General features: G+C 41.1%; 2 protein-coding genes across 3 annotated transcripts in view; one reads left to right on the top strand and one right to left on the bottom strand.

Moving 5' to 3' along the window:
- Positions 1-5,889, bottom strand: part of LOC123348132 (serine/threonine-protein phosphatase 4 regulatory subunit 1-like) — a 42,924-nt gene extending 37,035 nt beyond the window's left edge. Inside the window, exons 1-2 of one of the 2 annotated variants that reach the window (XM_044985536.1) lie at positions 5,814-5,889; positions 5,582-5,626 (exon numbers count right to left, since the gene is read on the bottom strand). In XM_044985536.1, the coding sequence (XP_044841471.1) occupies positions 5,582-5,626; positions 5,814-5,820 (52 nt within the window). In that variant the 5' untranslated portion in view covers positions 5,821-5,889. Of the gene's footprint in view, positions 1-5,581; positions 5,627-5,718; positions 5,782-5,813 lie in introns of those variants that run through there. The other variant, XM_044985537.1, reaches the window with a different exon arrangement.
- Positions 5,890-5,940: 51 nt separating this feature from the next.
- The window catches only part of RAB22A (RAB22A, member RAS oncogene family), a 32,264-nt gene continuing 11,164 nt past the window's right edge, over positions 5,941-27,040 (top strand). The window contains exons 1-5 of the mRNA XM_044985538.1: positions 5,941-6,292; positions 10,278-10,357; positions 16,497-16,578; positions 23,513-23,584; positions 23,683-23,789. Of these exons, the coding sequence (XP_044841473.1) occupies positions 6,257-6,292; positions 10,278-10,357; positions 16,497-16,578; positions 23,513-23,584; positions 23,683-23,789 (377 nt within the window). The 5' untranslated portion in view covers positions 5,941-6,256. The remainder of the gene's footprint in view (positions 6,293-10,277; positions 10,358-16,496; positions 16,579-23,512; positions 23,585-23,682; positions 23,790-27,040) is intronic.

The following is a 27,040-nucleotide window of genomic DNA, read 5'->3' as shown; positions in this document are numbered from 1 at the left end:
TAAAATTAAATTTAAAACAACAATAAAGTTGGTTTCAGACACAGGATGTCCTATGTATGTATGGTCAAATTCTGCCTTTAGATAGGCACACAGCTAATTTCCTTCAAAGGGAATGGTGCGCACACAGCTGATGACAGAATTTGATACCAAATTCTTTAAAAATAAAATAAAATAAAAATAAAATAAATAAGAAAGCTAGCTGGCTCCCTCTACTGCAATATGAAGTTTCATAGGAAACTATTTGAACAAGAGACTAGAGTAAGAACTGAATCATGCACACAAAGCAAAGCAGAAGAAAACTGGGATTAACGTGAAGGCCCAATTTTTCAATTTTATTTATGCATATTCAGCTACCACACATGCACCCACAACGACATAACTAGGCAGGCTAATATTTATTGGGGGTTTTTTTTAGTTTTTTAAATAAGGGTCTGAGCATTTTTTCTCTTGATATTTAAATCATCCGACTACTTCACAACTATCTTTTATAGATATGACCGTTGAAGGGGCAGTATAGCCACACAGAGATATAGTACTGTATACAGGCGACCTATAACCTGGAAACTAAAATTTACTTCCACTTAACTAGCCATTTCTGCTTCTTGCAGGTGGCATTACTAATTATTTTAGAAACAATACCAGCCTACAGGTAAGTGTCCACAGGTTTACGACTTGTATCGGCTACACAACACACCACTTTTGTTATATACTGAATGTAAAGAGTTAAGTAATTCTAGTTTTAGCAGCCTCTTAACTCGTACAAAATAAACTCCACCATAGCTCTAACCATCTTCACTGACCTTCTCTGGCCCATTTTAATCTCAACTCTCTTTCCAAAAGTGAGGAAATCAAAAGTGCGCACAATACTCTGGATATATTATAAGCACGTGTAAAAGAAAATACAGAAAATCATGAACTGTTATTTCTAATGCACCCAATATGCTTTCACAATTGCTGACACAGACGGCTCACAGTTCCATTAAACTATCCACTGAGAGGTCTACCATATTTTCCCACTTAGAAGATCAGGTGGACAAGTTCAGAAACCATCAGTGTATAAGAAATTTTACTAGTGTAGCCAATGTGCACTACTGAAGTTGAATTTAATATATCATGTGACTATCCCAAAGGTACTTAAATCTCATATCCTGCCATAGGTTTTCCTATCCAAACAATTTAATGACATCAGCAAATGCCACCATCTCACCGCCCATTTCCCCCACCCAAACACTAATAAATATATTAATACCAATACCCACCCCTGTGGAACTATTAATCTGCCAAAAGACCAAAGATCAGTCATTCCCTACATTTTTCTCACCTACTCAGTTTTTAAATCCACCATCAAACTTCATTTCTTAACCAAGATTTTCTTTAATCTTACAAAAGGAGGGTTTTTTTTTAAAAAAAAAACCTACATAATCAGCTTCATTTATTATTTTAATCTTCTTAAATAATTGTATACAGGTTTGACAGCTTTTACAGTGGGGAATTAAAAAGCATTTTACAAAGTCAGTATTGGTTTGACCCTCAGTTAATATTTATTCAAGTGCAGTATCCCACTATCCACAATTAGTTTCTCCATCAGCTCCCCTGAAATTTAGGGGAAATTTCCCATTCCATAATTCCCAGGAGCTCTTCTGGCTCTTTTTGTTTAATTGTTTTAATAAAATTAGTTGCAGCACATTACATCTCTTCACCAATATCTCCACTATTTAATACTTTCTTTCCTTCAGACACCATAGATCTAGTTTTAGTGATTCATTGCAATGAGTTGCTTAAAAATGCTCTGAAACCTTTTCCTTAGGGTATGTCCACACTGCAGCTAGGAGCATGCTTCTCAATGCAGGTAGACAGATACATGCTAGCTCTGTTCGAGCACCTGAATTATAAATAGCAGCGTGGTCACAGTGGCACAGGCAGCGGCTCAAGCTAGCCAACCAAGTACATAACAAGAAGGTTGGGCAGGTTTGCACTCAGGTGGCTAGGCTAGCTCAAGCGGTCACCCGTTCCACCATGCCCACATTGCTATTAGCTCGAGCAAAAGCTTCCATCTACCTGCAGTATGAAGCCAGCTCCCAACTGCAGTTTAGACATGCCCTTTGAGACTAATCACAGTACCTAGCACAATTAATCTAGACTGCGGCTTCTGGGTCCTTTTGTAATAAAAACAAACTATCAAGACAACACACTGAGTTCTCAGATTTTGCATCTTAATTCTAGGTGCTCTTTCACACCAACTAGGAGCAGTTCACACTGCATTTTTAATTCAAGATCTAGTTCAAAACTAAATAGGTGTCATTAACAATACTTCAAGTCGGACATTTTTCTTGCTCTGCCCATGCCATAGTAGTGATAATCAACATGTTGCATTATATCTATTTCAACCTGAAATTGATAGTGGTACATATAGATTGATGTAAAATTAATTAGACATGTACAAAGCACACTTTTTCCATTATTGGATCACCATTCTAGATTCAAAACTGCAAAATAATAAAAAAAAATTGCCCAGACGAGGCAAACTTGAGCTTTATCCCCCAAGCCAGAAGGTTGGCTTACAATCATAAAACTATTTTAGTCAAGTTACCAGGACAAATGACACTTCTGCTGATAGCCTTGGCAAAGAAGCCAAGGACTCACTGGCCATGGAGAATGAACTGCCCTTTCACCCCTGGAGATGGTACTCTCCAAGTCAGTCAAGGCACATTGGCAGGACACTGTGGGAGGTTTGGACTGTTGCTTGTACTGTGCTTGCACTGAAAACAGACGAGTTCAGCTGGCAGACAGAGATCTTTCACTCTTTCCAATCAAAGGCAGGGCCGCCCAGAGGATTCAGGGGGCCTGGGGTCTTTGGCGGCGGGTCCCGGGGCGGAAGGACCCCCCGCCGCCGAAGACCTGGAGCGGAAGAAGCTCTGGGGGCCCGGAGCAAGTGAAGGACCCCACTCCAGGGGCCCCAAAAAACTCTTGTGGGGGCCCCTGCGGGGCCCGGGGCAAATTGCCCCACTTGCCCCCGCCCCCGGTGGCCCTGATCAAAGGGGAAAGAATTAGTTGGCAAGACATAAATAAACTATTTTCTGGTTGGATTATTAGGGGGTTTATTTATTTTAATTGTGGCAGAGAAAAGCAAAACAACAGATTTTCAACTCTACTAATGAGTTTAAACTGCAGATCCAGCTACTTTGGCTCCCCTTGTTATTAATGGAACTTTAAGGTGGGATGTACTGAGCTTTGAGAAGCTTCTTTCAAATCCAGTGTGGGCACACAGAAGTGTATTAGCCAATCTGCTCCCAATTTAAATCCTCTGCTCAACAAAGGTACTTGGTGTTGTTTGAGGTCATGGCACAAACTTAGCAAGCAATAGCCCTCTGTCTCTGTTTAAAACCAATAGCCCAGAGAGACAAATGTATGAACTGAAGAGGGAAAAAACAAGCAGAACCCTACAAATCCTGACCTGCCAAATTTTGCCACTTTAAAGGGTGATTCCATATAATTTTCAATTAGCTTTAAGACAATTTTTATACCCCAGTCTCTGAACTGCCATCTCCCCCAAAAATCAGGATTGTCTAAGCAATACAGAACAGGTCCCTCACAAGCAACAACTTTAAAAACACTCACAATTTTTTTCAAATGATAAACCCAAATTGCCATCCAAAGTGCCGTTAGTACCACACTGGGTCCCAAAGCCGGGGCTCCAGCCCAACCCGAATGTCTACACTGCAATTTTATAGCCCCGCAGCTTGAGCCCCCCCCCCCCCCAACTCCAAATCAGCTGACACAGCCCCACCACCATGTTTTATTACAATGTAAACACACTCTAAGAGTCTGTGGCCCTCAAGCCACTAAATACATACGTATGCCGGACATGTATGTCCTCAACTTTTAAGTATGTGAGTTGTCCTATTGACAATGGAGCTTCTGACATGCACATCTCTTTGCAGGATTGGGACCTGAGGACCCAATCCTTCAACAATGCTTTACACAGACACAAGAATCTGCTGTGCAGAGCTCACTGCATAATCAGGGCCTAAATAAGGGAGGGTACAAATAATTTGGAGGGAGATTTTAAATGTCACATTGAAGCATTCTGTAAAAATCTGCCATTAGTAGAGATGTTTTTAAAAGCAGACTCAAAATTAATCCATGAGTGAAGTTTCCTGACAAACAAATCAGTGGCAGTTCTGGAAAGTAGTACAATCACATTTTTTAAAAAGTCACAGTGAGAGATGCTAAAGGGTAGCATCCGAAGAAGTGAGCTTTAGCTCACGAAAGCTCATGCTACAATAAATTTGTTAGTCTTTAAGGTGCCACAAGTACTCCTGTTTTTTTTAAAGGGAGAATGTATGAGACCTGCAACCTCATTGAGACAGACCTCAGTAGGAAGTTTGTAGAAAACTGGATGAAGGGAGGAGTATTACAGTAACAGGTTGAACACTGAACTCCCTAATACCCTTCACTAGCACTTGAGACTGAGTCTAGATCACAGAAAGTGATCATATGTTTTTTCTGTATCACTGTAACTCTCACAATGGCATAAGAAATGCAAAACAAACAACCATCTTGTAAAAAATTGTTGTCCTGTGTGTTTCAGTTAATCATTTAAAAATCTCACTCATTCAAATTATCACAACAAAAAGTCCTTGTCTTAGGCCTACTGCTAGAAACGTTCTTTGCAAAGCAAGAGAACTAATGTCAACTTTATAAACCTGACGTGAAGAAAAGCTCAGTATAAGATTGAAAGCTTGTTACTGGACCAACTTCTGATGGTGAGAGAGAAAGATATTACCTCGACCACTTAGTCTCTCAACTTTATAAACAACACAGACCTGAATGTAGGCTCCTTCACTGGCAATTAACTGCATTTCAGTTTTTAAAGTATTATTTCTGCAACACCCAAATATGTGCTAGGCGTTTTACTGAAGAAGAAATACCTTATATCTTCTGTGTATGATGAAAGATTGACATTTTGGGGTTACAATTAGACATGCAAAAATTATAAAAACAATTTAGAAACATCTCTCATTCAAAGTATCATAGGTTATGACAGTTCTGAATTAACTTATCCCCTTTTCCCATTACTCAGATCTGGATTCATGGGATGGAGACCTGACAAGCCTCCTTCATTTAGGGTTAATGCTATCCCTCCTGTACCCACAGCTTTCTGCAGTGTGTTTTAGTGAGAAATTTAAAATAAAATAACCTATCATTTTATAAAGCGTTTTAAAGCCCCCAGCCCCTTTCCTTTCTTATGATAAAGGATTTTACAGGGTCAATAAGCATTAAAAAAAAAATCAAACCACAACAGTTAGGTGGCATAAGGAGCCCTAAAAATGTAGCATAAAGCACAGAAATTACTCCATTAGAGACCCCTCTGCCAGCAGCAACATGAAAATTCAAGACCGTCTGTGTGTTAAATAAGAAAACCCAAGCCCTCTCTGACCTTTCACCTATCAGTAAAATAAGCCTCCCAAGTCTCTTTCTTTCACCCTAACCCGGGTGAAAGCGTGGGGGGGGAGATGGGGGGCGGTGCAAAAAGGAGCATGTGGGTGAATGAGTAAAACAAGTAAAAACAGTTACTCACAATCATCTAAGTCATCCTGCAAATCCACAAAATACAAAGGGATCCCTACAAACAAAAACAAAAGAGAGAGACACGGGGGGTTGGTTTCACAAGGCTCTCTGGAGAGACAGGAGACAGAGGAAGAAAGAGGCACGCACGAAGTTACCCGGCCGTTTGGCGTTAGTCACCCGCACACCCCAACACACACGCACACCCCACACGGAGCAGGAAGAGAGGAGCGAGAGCTGCTTACCAGCCATCTTGGAATGGACATGGGGAAAAGAGACGGGGGGGGCAGAGGGCGGAGCTGCCTGCGCTGCCTGACCCCGGCTGAACCCCCACGCCCCCCCCCCTCACTAGATTTAATAAACAAATGCTGCCCGGGAGGCAGGTGGCCCCCCAAGCGCCCAGCGCGCCCCAGGAGACAGGAAAATTACAGCCTTTAAAAAAGTGTGGCCCTGAAGGAGGGGGGGTAGTCAGGTGACTCGTATGGGCTGCCCAAGATGGCGTCTGGTGTGTGGCGCCTGAGAAGCGGGGGTTACTTGTAAGCAGTGGCGGGAGGGGAGTCCTCTGTCTCCTCGGCAGACCCTGCTGCCTGTGCCCAGGAGGGCTCCTCAGCGGGTGTGCTCAGGTTGGGGGCTATGGTGATGCTGGGCTGCGCCTCTGGTTCTCTTTAAGGCAGCAGCCTCCCTGGCCATGGCTCTGAGGGAGCTGAAAGTTTGCTTGCTGGGGGTAAGTGAGCTGCTGGGTGTATCTGGGGTGATAAGGAAGGGGGTGTCTGTTGTATAGGGTTTGGTGAATGGAGGGAGGGGATGAGATGTGGGGTTCCCTCATAGAGGGATTCATATGAAAGGTGAGGGGGGGATTTCTGCCATTTGTGATCGTGAGAGCCCTTAAAACTGCTTTAAAGCGAAGGTGGTTTGTGACGGTGTTTTTCCTGCGGTGAGAAGATAGTTTGGTCTCTTTCCAGTGCTCGTGTTGATTTCTGCAGCGTCTGTTTGTGTGCTCCACTGAGACGCTCCACAACAGCTAGTAAAGCCTTTCTCTCGAGGAAGAATTTGTGTTGTCTGTGTCTGAGGCACAAAATAACGCACACTTTTATTTTCAAGGCTCCCCTCTTAAAAAATGGTCCTGTGTTGAAACTGCTCTGCTCCCACCCCCACTTATGCTGTCCAAGGTTTTGATCATTTGAATAATATTTAGCCCTTGTATTTATGCCACTTCTTAATGCCATTTTCAGGCTTCAAAAGCCCTCTCCAAACACTAGATAATGGGTGAAGGAGACTTCAAAACAAATGTAGGTGAGACTTTAAATCTTGTTTAGAAATAGATACATATATATGGCAAAATCTTCATCTCAAAAGACAGACGTTTTTAAAAATTCTTAGCTCCAAAATTAGTGTTCCCAGTCAAGGGTCCTCCAAACCAAATCCAATTGAAGTCAATTGGAGCTTTTTCCTGGAGGCACTCTAATGGGGGTTCTGTCTGCTCCTAAACAAATGAAATTTGACAGGTGGGACTATGTATTTCCTGGTTCTAGATAGTCATGTTCCCTTTCCCTGGAAAATTGGTATATGTTCCCTAATTTTGCTTGCTAAATATGTTATCCTTTGTTTACATCAAACTCTACCTGTGAAATCTTTATGGAGCAGGAAAAGGGGGAATAAGAGAGCAACTAAGAAAATTTCCCCTTCTAAATGTCTCAGCCAGGAAACTTACTTATTTTCATCTCCCTTTCTCTTCTTTGTAACTTTCTGTGACTTGTATTGTTATTTGTTAAACACTAAAATATGTAGGTGACAAGTATAGTATATTTTTGAATTCCCCTCTCCTCTCCCAAAAAAGAAGCGAGAACCCTCGAGAGGATTAGCACAAACTTAAATTGTGTACAAATTAGTGCTGCGCTATATTACATATAGTGCATAATTAGCATCTTATGATTTTAAAAATAAACTTGGTATTTGTGGATAATCTAAGTTCTATACCCAGATGTACAGACACTCTTTTCTTAACCTGTGTATTACATAATTTTTTAACATTAGTTTTAATAATATATTTAAATTTGGGCTGCAAACTCTGCAGAAAGCAAGCTTCAATTAAAGCAAGCTTCTTGTTTTATTCAGACATTTCTTAATATTAGGTTTGGTAAGAACATAAGAACGGCCGTACCGGGTCAGACCAAAGGTCCATCTAGCCCAGTATCTGTCTACCGACAGTGGCCAATGCCAGATGCCCCAGAGGGAGTGAATCTAACAGGCAATGATCAAGTGATCTCTCTCCTGCCATCCATCTCCATCCTCTGACGAACAGAGGCTAGGGACACCATTCTTACCCATCCTAGCTAATAGCCGTTCATGGACTTAGCCACCATGAATTTATCCAGTTCCCTTTTAAACATTGTTATAGTCCTAGCCTTCACAACCTCCTCAGGTAAGGAGTTCCACAAGTTGACTGTGCGCTGCGTGAAGAAGAACTTCCTTTTATTTGTTTTAAACCTGCTGCCTATTAATTTCATTTGGTGACCCCTAGTTCTTGTATTATGGGAATAAGTAAAATAACTTTTCCTTATCCACTTTCTCAACATCACTCATGATTTATATACCTCTATCATATCCTCCCTTAGTCTTCTCTTTTCCAAGCTGAAGAGTCCTAGCCTCTTTAATCTTTCCTCGTATGGGACCCTCTCCAAACCCCTAATCATTTTAGTTGCCCTTTTCTGAAGCTTTTCTAGTGCTAGAATATCTTTTTTGAGGTGAGGAGACCACATCTGTACACAGTATTCGAGATGTGGGCGTGCCATGGATTTATACAAGGGCAAATATATTCTCAGTCTTATTCTCTATCCCCTTTTTAATGATTCCTAACATCCTGTTTGCTTTTTTGACCGCCTCTGCACACTGCGTGGACATCTTCAGAGAACTATCCACGATGACTCCAAGATCTTTTTCCTGACTCGTTGTAGCTAAATTAGCCCCCATCATATTGTATGTATAGTTGGGGTTATTTTTTCCAGTGTGCATTACTTTACATTTATCCACATTAAATTTCATTTGCCATTTTGTTGCCCAATCACTTAGTTTTGTGAGATCTTTTTGGAGTTCTTCACAATCTGCTTTGGTCTTAACTATCTTGAGCAGTTTAGTATCATCTGCAAACTTTGCCACTTCACTGTTTACCCCTTTCTCCAGATCATTTATGAATAAATTGAATAGGATTGGTCCTAGGACTGACCCTTGGGGAACACCACTAGTTACCCCTCTCCATTCTCAGAATTTACCATTAATTCCTACCCTTTGTTCCCTGTCTTTTAACCAGTTCTCAATCCATGAAAGGACCTTCCTTTTTATCCCATGACAGCTTAATTTACGTAAGAGCCTTTGGTGAGGGACCTTGTCAAAGGCTTTCTGGAAATCTAAGTACACTATGTCCACCGGATCCCCCTTGTCCACATGTTTGTTGACCCCTTCAAAGAACTCTAATAGATTAGTAAGACACGATTTCCCTTTACAGAAACCATGTTGACTATTGCTCAACAGTTTGTTTTTCTATGTGTCTGTTTTTCTGTGTGTTTTATTCTTAACTATTGTTTCGACTAATTTGCCTGGTACCGACGTTAGACTTACTGGTCTGTAATTACCGGGATCACCCCTACAGCCCTTTTTAAATATTGGCGTTACATTAGCTAACTTCCAGTCATTGGGTACCGAAGCCGATTTAAAGGACAGGTTACAAACTCTTTTTCAAAATTTTAAATGTGGGGTATAGATTATCTGATTCTATCATTCTAAAGATTGTGAAGTGGTTCAGCTATGTTAACTAAATTGCCATCTGAAGCCTGAATAAAGGCATGTGAGCAATCAGACGTCTTAACTTAGATGCAATTTGAAGCATGCCTTTTGTTTCTTTCTTTTATTAAGCCTGAGTTGTCTTAGTTACTATTCAAAACACACAGACAACCTGGTGTTAAATTTCTAAGGTGTGGTTTAGAACGTGATTTGTCACCTTAGAATTAGACTTCCTCCTCCTCTCTTGTTCCATGCGGCTGTGAGATAAAAAAAAAAAAATTAGTTTCAGGTATGTCTCAGAAGATGTTTAAGGACTTTCATTAAATAGGGTGGGACTCAATGACTCAGAGGCTGAAATGTATTTGTAATGCTTGTAACCGTGTGACACCCTTGATCTATTTGTATGTATTAATTACCTTAGTCAGCTACAGATGTACACTTTAACAGTTGAGGTATAAAGCAGCAGCTCTTTCTCGATCTCCTGTACGAATATCCCTAATTCAAACCAAGCACTTAACGCAGACTTTTTGGTGGGGGAGGTATGGTAGGAGGGGAACATACAGAATAATCTGTTTCAAGAGGTGAACATTATAGCTTTTTGTTAAAGTCTTATCCAAAGTTATCAAATGTCTTTTTATATCTGTTTTGGGATAATGTATCTTTAACAGCGCTATCTCCTATTTTCAACATAAACATTATTTTATGGCCCTTCAGTTTTTCAGTTTTGCTGCACTGAAATATTTTGATTCCTAAAACACTGATCCTAAGAGTTGTTCCACTTGGCTGGACCCCCATTGACTTCAGTGATGCTCTCTATAGGAACTAGGGACAGTCTTTCCGTGAGGCGCTTATTTCGGGATTGGGGTCTAAATGTTCCCAACTGTTTATGGTGGTTAAATTCTCACTGGTGTAACTGCTATGTTCTTTTTCAGGACACTGGTGTAGGCAAATCAAGTATTGTGTGGCGATTTGTAGAAGACAGCTTTGATCCTAACATCAACCCAACGATAGGGTAAGACACTAAATAAAATGTATTTGAATTGTAAATAAGATAGAGGAATATATCATTTAATCCCTAAGAGTCCCATATGAAGCACATTCTGCATGAAGTAGCAGAAGTTAAATCTATCCAAATTTCATTTCAATGCAAGAAAAATGCATGCTCTGAATGCTGAAGTGGGAGTCAGGAACTCCTGAATTCAGTCTTTGCACTGACACTGACTTGCTGTGAAGCCTTAGGCCAGTCATTTGTGGCTTGACCAGCAAAACTGCATGTAGTAAAAACTGCATGCAAATCACCAGTTATATACATAACCTTCCATTTGTATACACAGATACGTGGTTTTGAATACCCAGTCATAACTAACGCACATGGAAATAAGGTAGTTTTAAAAATCCACCCTTTAACTGCCTTACAGTGTCATTGTAATGACTGAGATTTCTAAATACCCTTAAAGACTTAAATGCTAAGTGCTAAATGCAGTTTCAATTTTTATACTGTAGGGCAGGTTTAAAATCTTGTCCTGTTTTTTGTATTAATAATCCTAACTAAAATATCCTGTTAGGATTTCTGGATTATGAACAAACAAGTGTGTTCTACTGCTGATGGAAACATCAGTATCTGTTTCTCATTCATCAACAGAAGAACATAAATCTGTGTCCACTTTATGTTGAGACACCATTCTTGAACTTCAAAAATAACTGAGTACAGTAACCATCAGGCTGCTTGAGTTTTTAAACAGTAATGTAAAAACAAAGTCACATAGATTTTTTTTTTTCCTAGGGTGGCTCAAATATTTTTGTAAACTGCATCTTTTTCTCCTTCCCAGCTGTTTCTTTAATTAGATTAATATAAAATGCATATTCCCTTAACAAACAAAATGGGGTAAATGCAATAACACTTCCTAATAAAGATCAAAAGTGTTTCCTTCGTTCCTTTGAAATATCTAGTTTTCCTTTTCTGTGTTTTAATTATGGTACAGAAATTTGGATTAAATACAGTCATGCTGTTTAGAAATCCTGTTCTTTTATTAACAACAGCTATATCATTTTATGTCATAAAACTTAAGGACTACAAGTTTTTATCTGTTAATTAATCTACCGCAGAGGTTCTTCACGTAGGGGTTGTGAGTGCTCTGCCCTTTTTATATTACTAAATGGAGTGGGAGCAGGGAAGTCCCAGCTAGATGTGGGTGCAGGAGGGTATGGAAAAGCTGTGTTGGTATGAAAAAAAGTTGAGAATCATTATCTGCAGCTATATTCATTACGGGCGAGCTATTTAAAGGTGTTCAGTCAGAGCACTAGGAGGAGGTGGTGGGGGAAAAAGACACTTAGTTAGATGAGAAACTGGGGCGGGTGGGAAGACTGAGTCTGGCCGGACAAGGAGACTGGGACTAGGAATCCATCATGGGAAGGAAAAGGGGGCGATAGATCTGACAAGGAGCTGTGATGCAGGGGGAGAATTAGGAGTGGGGGTGGATTAGGATGTGTAGCCAGTGGGAGAGAAGGAAAAGACAGATTGGACAAGGAGCCAGAAGAGTACAACTTGAACTGCCTGGGCAAGGAGACTTGGGAGAGGGAGTTAGCAGAAGGGGACAGAACTGGTACTGGCTGTGAGGAGAGGGAGGGATTAGGAGTAGTAGGGGAAACTAAGACTCGGACAGCAAGCTCAGGCGGGAAGAGCCCATGGACAAAGAGACAGGACTGAGACAGGTTGGAACGTATAGGATGGAAGGGGTCAAGCTTGGGCAAAACAGGCAGAAGTATCTGTACCCCAAACAGCAAAACGAGCAGAAGAGTCTGTGCTTGCTAGACCACGCTCCCCTCCAAAGCCTGGAATGGAATCTCAAATTCCTGAGTTTCACCATTCCTCTGCTCTCTGCAAATATTTGTGAAACCCAGGGTGAACTGTCTCTCATTCCCCCTTTATGGTCCACATACAGTATGACAACCTACTACTGCTTTCAGTTAGTCTTTTAGCTCAAGTGGTAGAGGTTTGTCCAGTAGCTCAAACAGTTCCAGTCTGGCCAATGAACCATGCAGGGCCACCCAGAGGGAAGGGCAAGTGGGGCAATTTGCCCCAGGCCCCGCAGGGGCCCCCACAAGAGTTTTTCAGGGGCCCTGGAGCGGGGTCCTTCACTCACTTCGGGGGCCCTGGAAAACTCTTGCGGGGCCCGGGCCCCCGGAGCTTCTTCCACTCCAGGTCTTTGGTGGCGGGGGGTCTTTCCGCCCCAGGTTGGAAGGACACCCCCCCCGCCACCAAATTATCACTGAAGCGGGACCCGCCGCTGAAGTGCCGGGTCTTCGGCGGTAATTTGGTGGCAGGGGGCCCCTGCCACGGGTCTTCGGGGCACTTCGGCGGCGGGTCCTGGAGCAGAAGGACCCCCTGCCGCCAAATTGCCGCCAAAGCGGGGGGCCCCCCGCCACCGAAGACCCCAGGCCCCCTGAATCCTCTGGGCGGCCCTGGAACCATGTGGGTGTCAGTATGATGTCACTTGACAGAATTTGTGTTTTTCAGTTTGTTTTTTTTAGTGTAATTTCCTAGATTTAAAAATTTTTAAAGTTAGGAAATAAATTAAAATTAACTGTGCAACCTAAATGTGCCCCCTTTGTGCATTAAACTACAGTGTATAAATGACTGTTTTTCAAATGATGGATTAAAATGTGTATCCACACACTTTAAATACACACTAACAATCATCAGTTAATGGATATCATATTCATGGTCTGCACGCTTTACCTCATTCTTGTTGTGCAGCAGTGTTATAATGTAAGAAAGTGGCAGTGCTTACAATGCCTACAATAGACACTTTATTTTAACATGCTACTTTCCCTTATCCTTTGCTCAAGTACATAATTAGTTACGTTTAAATCCACTGAAGTTTGGCTCTCTTACCCTTGTGCTTCGGTATTAACTCGTATTAAGGTCATTGTAACCTTTTGTTCAGCTTGTTTAAAGGAAACTTAAAATCTTGCAGTCTTTGTGTTAGACTCTAGCTAAATCATCTGAGGTGATGGGAGGTTTTAACCTCCAGGGAGAACTTGAGAGCTTTCTGCTTTCCTTTAAAAACAAATGCATTAAACTTAACTATACTATGCTCCCTTACTGTTGAACTGTGTTGATATACTCTATAGCTGCCATTAATGTGTAACTGAAATTATGAAGGGCTTATAGTCATAACTTCTATGCAGGGCCGGCCCCAAGCAAAAAAAAATTTTGGCTGCCCCCCAGCCCAGCCCTGGGCTCCCCCCAGCCCACACTCCCTGCCACCCCAGCGCTGGGCTCCCTCCTTCCCCGCACTCCCCTGCCGTCCTAGCCCTGGGCTCTCCCCCCAACCTGCACCCTCCTGCTGTCCCAGCCCTGGGTCACTGGTAACTCGCTCCCAGGGCGGGTCATTCAGCAGGAATTTTGGATGTGCACAGAACACAGACAGGATTGGTTCCCATATGGTTACAGAGCTGCAGTAAAGTGGAACAATTTTCAGCTTGTGTGATTGGAGGATATTTGGATGCACATTATAAGACTGTGCTCCATAAATGAGGAAAAGTCGAGATGCCTTTATTATTCTTTTGTTCCACTCTTTGTTTCTATGGGGGAATTTCCCAATGCAATATCACTGGCTTTCTTTTAAACAAATAAAACTTAAAAAAAAAAAAAAAAAGGCAATAGCTGTTGGAAAATAGCAATTCCAGTCCTAAAAACCACTGGGAAGCATTTCTTGCTTCTTCATTTCTTATCCTACTTTTTCTACAGCAAGTTACAGTGGATCAGTATATTTGATTTGGGAGAAATGAAGTAACAGCTGCCCAAATTGAGCTTGAGCACTCCTGAATTTTGAGGGTGTTCAAATCTGTAAGGCAGGTGCTAGATTCCCTGTCTGAATATTAGCTAAATCTGGAAAGGAAAAGTCAATTTCTGCTTCCATGGCTCAGAAGTAGAAATCCTCCTACGTGCCTGGTACTGTATCTAAAGCTGCCGTAGTCCCCTAGCAGAGCCTCACCTCCCCTCCCTTACTTTTCATTTTAAATTCTAGTGGGATCCACGTACTTCCCTTGCTAGGCTTCAGATACAGAGGTGCACTGTCCATTTAGTCCACCCAGTTCCTTCTTCGTGGGCTGCAAGGTGAGGTCACACCAGTATCCCTAATGCAGTTTGGGGAAGTCTTCTGAAGGGGACATCTGAGGCAAAGCCTTTTACTCCTTGGGCACACTTGTTCCCCATTCACAGTGCCACCCCTTTCAACTCGCAGCATGGGTCAGCTACCTCACTCTCTACCCCTCCCTTTCCTGTTGATAGCTGCCAAGGGATTGCTGGGAAATTTAGTTCTTTCCCTGCTCCAGAGCTGGCTCTATAGGCAGGAAGCTAGGCAAGGGACTACAGCTCCCAGGGTCCGCTGGGTTCTCAGCTCCCATGCTGGATCCCCAGCTGCTCCATGGTTCCGCTTCTGCAGGGTTGTGAGAGGGAAGGAAGTGAGCTTAAAAAAAAAAAAAAAAAAAAAAAAAAAAGATGGCCAAAATGATGCCCCCTGGAAATGTGCCGCCCCAAGCACCTGCTTGTTTTGATGGTTCCTAGAGCCGGTCCTGCTTCTATGACCTGACAATACTTAGAGCCCAGGAGGACTCTAAAGCCTGAGTCACTGAATTTTAGTGTCCAATACTGCATCCTGTGCTAAAGACATTCACCCTTTGGCTTCATTTCTGTAATAGGCTTTGGGTTGGTGGACTCCTAATTTCGGTGGGGCTCTGTGCAGGTCCTGAATCCTGTGTAGAGTTCATTGCAGGATCAAGGCCTTAGTTTTCATCTCAAACTTGAAAAATTCACACCCTATCTGGCACTTTTTTTTTTTTAAAGCTAATGTCTGATACGTTCACACAGGCCTTTATGCCATAGCATACTTCAGCAGGCAACTTCAGTTGCTGTGTGACCTATTGAAGTCCACAAGGCATTTTATGAGGCCCTAGCTCCTATGTTAATTACCTGGTAAATATGCAGTATTTTGAAAGACAAAAACTAATGTAAAGAAACTGTTTGAGCTCTCAAAGCATTAATAAAATACACATGCCACGAAAAAATAAAAAGTTACGGCACCTTGTACACTTATTCTGCAGACCCAAATTCAGTGTAATGTTTCTTTTCCAAGAGTGGATGATATAAGTAACACTTAAAGCAGAGCTGGGAACTGTTTCCCTTATGAAGTAACCATGGCAGGTGTTGGAGTTGTCATCCAACTCTTGCAGGACACCTGTAGAATCCTGGCATTGGGTCATGGCAGATTTTTTTTTTTTTAAAAAGGTAATCACTTGAAGCCCCGTCATTACCATCCTCCTGCACAGAAAAATTATATATATTTAGGGAGCTGGAAGAGGAGGAAATTTTATGGCCCTTCTTTTGAAAGTGGAGGGGATCTGCAGGTTTCAGGGTACACTCATGGGGAGAGGGTTTGGGGGCAGCATGTGCCACTGCCTTATTCACCTCCCAAAACCCATTAAATATTGGTGGGAAGTCAGCATTAACTTATCTGCTCTCAGTCTCTGCTCTGTGGGACTCCCCAGAATGGGGATGGCAGCCAAATTTCCTGTCAACATAAGTCCAGCAAGGGCTAGTGCAGAGGTTCCATGCGGTATCCTTTCAGTAGCTCCTCTAATATTCATGTGTATTTTCGTGAATTTGTTGTGGTGTTCCTTTTTGGGTGGGAGGAGGGGGTGAAGAATGCCACCACTCACTCTCCAGCTGCCTCTGTGGCAGTACAAAACCTACATCCCTTCACCTTCAACTGAAAAGTTAAGAGAAAGGAGAGTGTAAATTTACAAGGCTTCTAATCCCCTCTCTGATCCTTTGTACTGTATTCTGTTAGGATGAAGTTCACCACTGTTTAAGTGGTGTACGTTTGACTTAATTGGTGCAAGCATCCTTGTCTGGGTCCTTTGCACAGTAATTAATTTCAAACATTATGTATGATGATCTTAATCAGTTTTATATATAGTAAAAAGCACTTCACTTTTTAAAAAAAGACCTATTTTATGAAAAATTATGGTATTAAAGTTAATTGGAGATATTGACCTTTTATATATAAAAATTTGGAGATATGAACTAGTTATGCTAGAAATAGATTTTTCTTTGCATTTTGGTAATGTTACACTAAATCTTTCAGAGCATCTTTTATGACAAAGACTGTGCAGTATCAAAATGAGTTGCATAAATTCCTAATCTGGGATACAGCTGGACAGGAACGAGTAAGTAGAGCTGTTGTTTTCCTCCTTAGTTCGTAAAGATTTTTGTGTGGTCTAATTCTGTAAATTATGCATGTTAATGTATGTTTTCACGCATGATTCTTTCAAAGTACACTGGAGACAAGCCCATGATAACTTATTTCATCAAAATTTCATCTTTCACCTTGGTTATTTGGCTCCCCTAGGGAAATAAATTATTAGAAAATATGAAGATACCCTATTTATGTAACATCTTTATAGTAATGGAAAGGTCTACTGAGACTTCATTTGGAATAGTAAGCACAATTTCAGACACTGTTATGAGAAGGATATTGACAAATTAGAAAAGGTACAACTGAGGAGAATATAGATAAGAGGAGGGCTATAACTATCAAGAGGATTAGAAAAAAACAGGTTATATTCACCAAATGGACAGTGTCTGTCACAAAAACAGACTTGCAAGGTGGTGTTTTTTGGCAATAGTTTTACTTCACAGAAGCATTTCTGTTTGGCTTTGAATGTTTCTCTGCAACACCGATCATCCCAGTTCAATTGCACAAGCTAAGGTCCTGATTCTGCAAATGTATGCACTTGTGTAGCTTTACTGATATGAGCAGTCCCATTGCCTTCAATATTGTAACTAATTATGGGAGTAAAATTATGCAGACATTTATATGTCTGCGGGATTGGGGCCTAGGTGTTTATATACTGCATTTGAAACAATAATATTGGTGAAATAATATAGGATAAGCGGAAAGAGTGTCTCAAGGATTGGTAACTGGTTAAACAGAAGGTAGGAATAAATTGTCAGTTTTCAGAGAGAGGTAAATAGTGGTGTCCCCCAGGAGTCTGTCCTATTTAACATATTCATAAATGATCTGGAGAAAGGGGTAAACAGTGAGGTAGCAAAATTTGCAGATGATACAAAACTACTCAAGATAGTTAAGTCCCAGGCAGACTGCGAAGAGCTACGAAAGGATCTCTCAAAACTGGGTGATTGGGCAACAAAATAGCAGATGAAATTAAATGTTGATAAATGCAAAGTAATATACACTGAAAAACACAATCCCAATTATACATATAAAATGATGAGGTTTAAATTAGCTGTTACCACTCAAGAAAGAGATCTTGGAGTCATTGTGGATAGTTCTCTGAAAACATCCAGTCAATGTGCAGCCGCAGTCAAAAAGCAAATGTAATGTTGGGAATCATTAAGAAAGGGATAGATAAGAAGACAGAAAATATCAAATTGCCTCTCTCTAAATCCATGGTATGCCCACATCTTGAATACTGCGTGCAGATGTGGTCACCCCATCTGAAAAAAGATATATTGGAAAAGGCTCAGAAAAGGGCAACAAAAATGATTAGGGGTATGGAATGGCTGCCGTGTGAGGAGAGATTAATAAGACTGAGACTTTTCAGCTTAGAAAAGAGACGACTAAGGAGGGTTATGATAGAGGTCTATAAAATCACGGAGAGAGTAAATAAGGAAGTGTTATGAGAAGAAGCAAACAACACAAGAACTAGGGGCCACCAAATGATGTTAATAGGCAGCAGGTTTAAAACAAACCTTAGGAAGTATTTCTTCACACAACAAACAGTCAACCTGTGGAACTCCTTACCAGAGGATGTTGTGAAGGCCAAGGCTATACCAGGGTTCAAAAAAGAACTAGATACATTCATGGAGGATAGGTCCATCAATGACTGTTAGCCAGGATGGGCAGGGATGTTGTCTCTAGTCTCTGTTTGCCAGAAGCTAGGAACAGGCGATGGAATGGATCACTTGATGATTACCTGTTCTGTTCGTTCCCTCTGGGGCACCTGGCATTGTCCATTGACGGGAGACAGGACACTGGGCTAGATGGACTTTTGGTCTGACCCCATATGGCCGATCTTATGAACTTGATTTTTTTTTTTAATTTTCATTTCTAATCTGATTGTGTTAGAAGCTCGTGTCAGAAAGTTTTTCATTTGAAATACAAATTTTAACCTGGCAGTCTTTCCAGAAGAAGAACTTGATGGCTGCTTCTGCAACATACACACCTTTGAGGAGATGCAACATATTTATTCAAGACTTACAAGCACACAAACTAAAATTAAAAAGGGAGTTGGAGGAAATGTCTTTGTGCTGCATACTACTTACCTTGCTCATGAACTACAGGCAGCAACAACAAAAGCTGCAATTATGTATAAAGTTTTATAAACATGCCTGAAGCTGTTTGGCAAAGGATTTCTATTACGCATTAGAGTTTCATTCTGTTCATTTGAATCCTGTTTGAAAGCAATGGGAGAATGCCCTACTTCGGATTCAGCATAGTACATTCTGTGAGGAATTATATCTGTAAATGGCTGACAATTGGTGCTGTCGGCTAGTATGAAGTGAATGTTTCCTCTCTTCTATTCTTATCCTTGGAGTAATGCCCTTTTCTTTTTTCCATGCAAGTAGTTACACTTTGTCTAAGTGGAAGAGATGAAGATGTCCTCCCCTCCTGCCCCACCTCTGACTCAGAGCTGCTGATTCTGTAGACTTGTCCCTCCACATCTTGAGGGTGAGGGGTTATTTTGGGGGAAAACATACATCTTGAGACTACAGTGATGTAGGAACAAGATTCTGACACTTCATAAGAGCATGCCAATGTCACCTTAGTTCCTTCACCAGGCCTCCACTATAGAGTGCTGCTGACAGCTATTGCTGAATCTACAAGCTCACCTGCATCCATGTATCCTCATTCTTCCTTCCCCCACCTCCCGCCCCACACAGACAGTATGTTTAGAGTTAGGCAGAGTTCCTTTACAAACAATACTTCCACCCTTCCAAGTGATCAGTCAGGGCAATGTGTCTTTTTATATATATATATATATATATATAATATATATTTCCTTTTAAACTGAAAGTTTTGTTTTAAATGTGGAAGCATTAATGCTTCATAGCAATTCAGTCAAATACAAACTCCCATGTCATAGCACAAGTTACTTACTAATAACCCAATTTATCAGTAGCGGCTTCTGCTGTAAGAGTAAAACTCTCTTGTGCATTAGGGAACATATGTGATGCCCCCACATTCTGTTGGCCCAGGAAAGAAAAACTGACCAAGCTCAGGGCTCTTTGTTTTTTCCACTTACCCATCAATCAAATTGGGTAGCCACTAGAAACCATAGTAAACTTCCTTATCATAACTTCATGTGACTTGTAGGGCTCTTTAATCCAACACTTGACTTTATATCAAGTCCTGAATGTGGTATTGGATTTTATATCAAGTTTTCAGCGATTGTAATATCACTCTGATGATGATAAACTACACTGTTAATCACTTGTGCATCTTCTCCTTACATTTACATACTACCTGTACTTAATCTGGACAATGCTTAGAGGCTCAAAAGACCTAGTCTTGTAAGGATTAAAGAGATAGTGATAATGTAATGCATCACAGAACCAGGACTTACTCATACACAAGAATAGTTGCAACATTTTTTTTTTTCTGTTTTCCAATACCGGTACTGTTTGTTTTATTTTTGTTTTGTTTTTTTCTTTACAAAAATATTTGTACGGCTGCCAGATAAGATCTAATTTGTATTTACTTTAACACAGCTGGCTATGAACTTTCAAGAACTTAGTGTGGAGAAAATCTAACTGCAGAATCTTTGTACAGCCAAGGAACTTAGTGTGCCTTAAAATGAAGGGTTAAGAACATTGGCTAGGGATGGACCAACTGCAGAAAGGACTGATCAAAGCTGCTAGTCAGTTCTATCAGTGAATCTCCTGCCCTGAAACTTCCATGACAGTTTTCTGTTCCTGGGCCGCCTTCAGCAGAAATTGCAAAGTGTGTAGTGACTGAGGTTTGGATAAATTATTGGCTTTCTCAGGTTTACTGAGAACTGCCATCAAACCACATATGACCTCAGCCATCAGGATTTGAACACAGTGTTAAAACATAGATGCAGTGGTCCATGTGAACCATTGAGTTCATATGAACCAGTATCATCTGCTGTTCCCTATATTTTAGTTTTACCATTTGCTGTATTTTAACAATGCACTTCCAAGGCTTATCATTGAGCAGTTCTTTTTCAGCAAGTTGCACAACTCCTTGTCATTATAAACACCTTGATTAACAACAGCTTAATTTTTAAGCTAGAACACAATCTTTCACCTGATGTAAATTTATTTCCCACAGATCTCCCTCTCCTTTATCCCTGATTTGTTGTATTTGACAAGAAGGGATAAAAATCAAGGACTTTAGAAATGCAGATTGTCTGCAACTAACATATCTCTGTTGTAAACCAGTTTCATTCAGGTTGGGTGTATTTCCACTGACTGCCAGTTCTAACTTTTTAATCAGATTTAAACAGTAAGTTAGAGGATCACTGACTACTTGTAAAATATGCCTTAATTGGCATTGTAAGGCACTAAAATATCTCAAGTGTCTGCTTCCATTGTTACAAATAATGGCCTAGTATTTAAAAATGAAAACACACCAGTTGCTGTCAAGATATTTTTCCCTCTTCTTTCTTTCTTTCACCCTACTCTCTACTTCAATTATTCATTCTAGAACTGTATTTCCAATAAGTTCTGATGTCTTGGAACCCAAATGCAGAAAACATTAATTTAGTGTGGTGTTGACTAGCCGGCATCTCCTCTCCCCCGGTCCATATTTATTTACTCCGTTTCCATTCCTGTATTCATGCTGATGGAAGCTGTGATTTTTGGATTACATCTCACTTAAATTTAACACTTCATTTGGGGCACTTCTGCTCAAGTTCCAGAAGTAACTATTTCTCTTTCATTGACTAAAGTTAGTATGAAATTACCTTCAACCACTATGAGTTTTGTCCATGCTGCCAAATTCTTGTGTTATATTGACTCTCACTGGTAATTCTGTGTCAAAGCTCAAATCAGAGTTGGGCTGCAGTGCGAGAAAGCTGAACTCTTTGAACAGACAGCTGAAAGAAAATGTAGTTTCTGGAAACATCTGTTTTGTTAAAGGGAAACTGGTTTTTTTAACTGCTGACTATTCCTAGGTGAGAAAAGAAATCAAAATGTTAGCAGGCAGGAAATGAGTAATACAAGATCAGCAAGTGAAAGCTGGATTTTTCCCAATATAAATAGACATCAAAAAGCCAGGTAGTCAAATAGTCTGAGTAGTGGTTTATCAAATATGTTTCCCTTTACATTCTAAGTGCTGGGGGGGGGGGTGTATATTACACACTTTTTGGATGAGTCGTGTGCATCCCACATTTCCTCTTTCCCACCTCTCAAACATTTATTTTCATTCTGTTCACTTTGTGTAAAGGCTTATTCTCAAAAGAAGAATTTTTGTGCCAAATCTAAATGGGCTGGAATTTTGTTTTATAAAAAGGAGATTTTTAGGATGTTTATAACTGCTCTCAGCTGAACTATATTAACCAAAATAAAACTAGTATTTTATTATAACCAAATAAGTCCTTGTGAAAAGCTACGTTGTCTTCATGATTTTTATATCTCTAGATTTCTTAGAGTAGTAAATAGTGTATATAAAGCCATACATCAAAACACTGCATCTGTCAGTTAATTATTCTGTTCTTCCACTGACACTTCAGAGTGCTAGATGAGTTGTTTTTTCTTACCTTAGCAGAATTTCTGAACACTGCATCTAAAACAGTAGTTATTTTATAGTGCCAAGCATGTGTTAAACCTTTGCAGTTTCTTATGGAGTCAAAAAGCAAGTAGCATTCATGCAAGGATAGTGGCCTGATTTGTGTACTGCAGGCTCATTCAGATTTGTAGCAATTGTCAGTGTTGCGAAGTCCTTAGATTTCCTGTAAGTCTTATGATAGTTAGTGTGTATCCTAAATCCTTTGCTTCAGGGGTCAGGTGATTGTGAGACTTTCTCAGCTTTTATTCTTTCTTAACTCCTCTCCCCCCCCCCCCCCCAACTCTTTTGGTTGAAGGGGAAAAGCTTGAAAACATTAATCCTAAATACCAAACGGTAAATAAAAAGAACACAAGTGTGTGTGTTTGTTTTGGGGGGAGGGGGGTTAATCTCACTTTTAAGCCATTCTCAGGATGTTTTGGGTTGGTAATAATGTACACTGGTTCTTTTTATTTTTCCTTCTGTGGACATGAGTATCTCGAAAAGGAAGAAATGTATTCAATTCACCCCACCCTTCCTCTCCCTCCAGTGTTCAAAATTAGGCATATATCCTTTGTGTATTGTCTATATCTGTATAGCTACAGATCTTTTTTTAATGGGGGTAGCCCATCCCATACCTCACATAACTACTATCAGGCTTCTTTCTGTAATTTGGCCTTTACAACCTGGCTCTTCTGAGGACTATGAACTAGAGACTGAGATAACATAAAGTCCAAGAATTTTGCTTCATGCCTTTGACATTCTGTATTGCTCCTGTCCATTATATCCTTTCTTTTAATCCTCTCTATCACAAAAGATTAGTCATTGCTATAAGATTCAGCAGTATACTCTACCTTCAATAGAAGCAGCCCTCTTCTTACTTGTACTAGATTCCTGCTATCCCTGAAGCTGAGGCTTGGAACAGAAACTTGAATAGTAACAAGAAAACAATTCTTTAACACTGAGTGGTCTTGGAGAAACAGAGTGGTTTACAAGTTTAAATTCTAGTTCTTCTCTGCCTTCTTTTGGGAGTTAAACCACTTCTTTACTCGCTTTAATCTGGATTAAACTCAAGTTTTGTCGTCATATGGCTTTATTATAGTCCATTTTATTATAGTAATCTTGCACTACTAGCACCCAAAAATGTTCACTGGCTAGCCTTCAGCTAAGATTGCTTCATGTGAAGCTTTTATATCCTACTGGCAGTCTCTTTGTAAATTTAGGGATACATTTTCCACTAACCTAAACTCGTTTCCTATGCTAGAGCAGTGAAAATTGGATTAACTGGTCAGTGAGCCACATGATCTTTGGCAGAGTATTAAATCCATTCTATATGATGTTTCTCCCTACAGTTCCGTGCTTTAGCACCAATGTACTACCGAGGCTCAGCAGCAGCTATTATAGTTTATGACATCACAAAAGAGGTAAGAGGAGATGGTTTGCAATATAGTTCTACAAACACTCATGTATGTTTTATTTGGCCAGTTCTGAATCTTAATTCTGTCTCCCTTCTCCATACCAGGAAACCTTCTCAACATTAAAGAACTGGGTGAAAGAACTTCGACAACATGGACCTCCAAACATTGTTGTAGCTATTGCAGGAAATAAGTGTGACCTTAATGATGTAAGGTAAATTGATGTCAGTCCAGTGCAGGTGTAAGTTCAGATACAAGGTGATAGTACTAAATATGTGTTAGGAAGATTAAGGAATTTACCAAGCCATGAAAGATGTATAATAATTAAAAAATGCAAGTGTTTTTAAAAACTAGTACAAGGTGTCTAGCCCATTTTAGAAAGGCTGGCGATGTCTGCAACACTTCATCTTATTAGCAAATGTTGATCCTTCTGGGAAAGTTTAAGTGGGTTTTTGCTGACTTGCTGATTCAGGTACCTTGTTATCCCCACCAATATAAAAGAGAGTGGGAGCTGCTCTGGGGAAAGTGGATCTAGAACATGGGATGAAGTCCTGAGGAAGGAATTCTAGAGGCAGCCAAGTCTTGGAAAATGTTTGAACTCAACTTCTTTATTACTGAAGTCTGGTTAATGAAGCCAAACCCCAAAAAGGGAATGAGTTTGGATTCTACATAGTGTGTGGACTCTTTTCAGAGCAGGTTGGGAAAGGGACCTGCCTACACGTCTCTCCTTGGTTTATATTTTACTACCACAGCTGGAGTCTCAGCTAAAACAGGCAGATATGTTTTTAAAGAGCCATTGCAAAGTTGGCTGACATTGATCCCAAGGGAGATAGGATTACAAAATTCAGTCACTGCTATTTTAAAAAATGCTAAAATTTCAGTTACCTAACGAACACCATTATAAAAGACAAATACTGCGTTCTTGGTAGTGGTCCTTGGTGTTGGTGAAGCCAAACCTAGTTCTGTCCCTCCTGATGGTTTGGGGCCTGATACAACCATGAGTTGTGCACACGCTACTCCCCATTGAAACATGAGTGACAGGGCTCCTTAACTTTAATCAGTGTAATACTTAAAATGCTGATGGTTTTGTATGACTTTTGGCAGCCAGACTTAGGACTTTGCTACCATATGCAGTGTACATGCTACTCTAGAAATTTCAATTTTATTGACTAGAATTATAACTTTAAGATAGAAACTATTTAAATCTACATGTGATACTCCTGGGGGAATTCTGCGCCAATAAATTAAAAATTCTGCACACAATATTTTAAAATTCTGCATATTTTATTTGTCAAAATAACACAATATAATCACACCAGTTTCAGTTATTTTTGGTCATTTATTTCAAAATACCTGTCAGCAAGTATGTCTGTAACAATACAGACAACAAAAATATTCAAGAAAGTTTTTGACATATAGATTCTTAGTAGGCATCTTAATACAGAGCTCTGAGTAATAATTCATTTAAACTACAATACAGAACCGTATTTCCTGCACCCCACAGAAGCAGTGCAAAGGCTTGGGAGAACCAGGGGTAATGGAAGAGCTGAGGGAGAGGGAAGTAAATTGCTGGGTAGGAGCCTGGGTGTGAACTTGGAGGATTGTTGGTTATTGGTGGGAAAAGTATGAAACAGGTATTTTGGGGGGGGCGGGGAGGGATTGAAGGAGCTTCCCCCATGCAGACATTGGCTGACCCCTAGCCTCTCCCATTCAGTCAGGCACATCTGTCCCTGTCCCCATGTATTCCTACACCCCCTTGTGGCCCTGCACCCCCTGCCCCTATCTCCATTTGGCTCTGCTCCCCCCTCCCCCCCCAGCCACTCTCCGGCCCCTATGTAGCTCCCCTCCTCAATCACGATGTGGCCCTGCACTTCTCTCCCCCCTGTGGCCCTGTGCCTCCACTCCCATTCAGCCCCTGCCCCAGTCTGTCCTCCCCCACTAATCCTTATGAGCCCCTGTCTGATTCCCCCCCCCCCCCTCACCCTGCCAGCACCCCACGCTGTCCGTCTCTCCACAGCTCCTGAGCTGGCCTGACAGGTGCTGCGAAGGCAGGTTCTTTCTCTTTCCTAGCTGGCTGGGAGCTGCTGCTGTTCCTGCACCATAGCGCCCTCTGGTGGGCAAAAGGTGGAACTGCAGCAACATTTCAGCAGAAGCTTTTTTCTGCACAAAAAATTAAAAATATGCACAGCTTATTAATTATGCACGCATGCAGTAGCACAGAATTCCCCCGGGGGTAATGTGAAAATAGCATTGTGACTTAAGGAATTTTAGCACTTACTGCCAGTCACACTGTAACTAAAGTTGCAGAACAGTTTCCATTATATTTGCACTTGTTTTAATTTCATTTTTGGCTGAAATTCTGCCCTAAGGGGAAGTATTCTCTTAAAGCCTCAGGTAGTGTTGTTTTTTTCTTGTTTGGGTGGGTGGGTGTGTTTTGCTGGGGCAGGAGCGTGACTGTTGTGCACTGTGTTTTATAAAACACAGACAACTTGGAAACAGTTGAATATGAAATTTGGAACATAGAGTCCTTTGTGAGAAGCACGTCCTGGACCAGTTTTGGAGAAAAAAATTGTTAGAAATCAATAAGGTGTTTTGATGTGTTTTGAAAATTGTACTGGGTATTGACAATAGACAATTCACTGAGTCTGACAGTTTGCATTGCTTTCAGGAGGTTGAGAGCATGCATGTTTCCCTGAAGTGTGCACTTCTCAGTGCATATTAATAACTGCTGACTAGAGCCTGACTAGGCAAGACAGCGTGCCCACTGAACATAGACAACTGAATGCAAAAATAATACAGTAATGTGGTATTAATAGTTCTTCTTCGAGTGCTTGCTCATGTCGATTCCATTCTAGGTGTGTGTGCACCCACGTCCGCAGCCATCAGAGACTTTTGACTTAGTGGTATCCGTAGGGTCGGCAGTGGCGCCCCCTTGAGTGCTGCACTCATGCGTTGGTATATCAGTCAATGCTGACCCTACACCCTCTCAGTTCCTTCTTACCGCCCATGGTGGTTAGTCGGAGCGCCTTTCTTGCGTAGCACGGGCTAGCGGTTTCATCTCTACTGACTTTAAGCCTTAGGACCTTGTAAATAGTTTGTTTATAGTAGTTAGCATTAAGTAGTTAAGTGTAGTTAGTAATTAAAGTTATAGTCCCAGCGGGGACTTTGCCCCAGGCGACCATGCCCCGGTCTCCTGGGTTTAAGCCCTGCATGGACTGTAACAGGCTTATGCTGTAAGTGACCCCCATAGCAGCTGCCTCAAGTGCTTGGTGGAATCACACGTGCCGTATTTGTAAAAAAACTTTCAGCCCAGGACTCAGAGCAGGATATTTATTTGCGAACTCTCATCATGGAGTCTGCCTTTCATCCGGCTTCCGAGCTGTCCCGCCAAGACTCACTGAGTACCTTGGCCTCAGTGCACCCCCAGCACCCAGCTCTGCACAGCACCGCTCCCTGTTGTTGGTG

The sequence above is a fragment of the Mauremys mutica genome, chromosome 13 (assembly GCF_020497125.1).
Source record: "Mauremys mutica isolate MM-2020 ecotype Southern chromosome 13, ASM2049712v1, whole genome shotgun sequence".
Taxonomy (NCBI): domain Eukaryota; kingdom Metazoa; phylum Chordata; order Testudines; family Geoemydidae; genus Mauremys; species Mauremys mutica.
The sequence above is the reverse complement of the archived record's forward strand: the minus strand, read 5'-3'. Positions and strand labels throughout refer to the sequence as shown.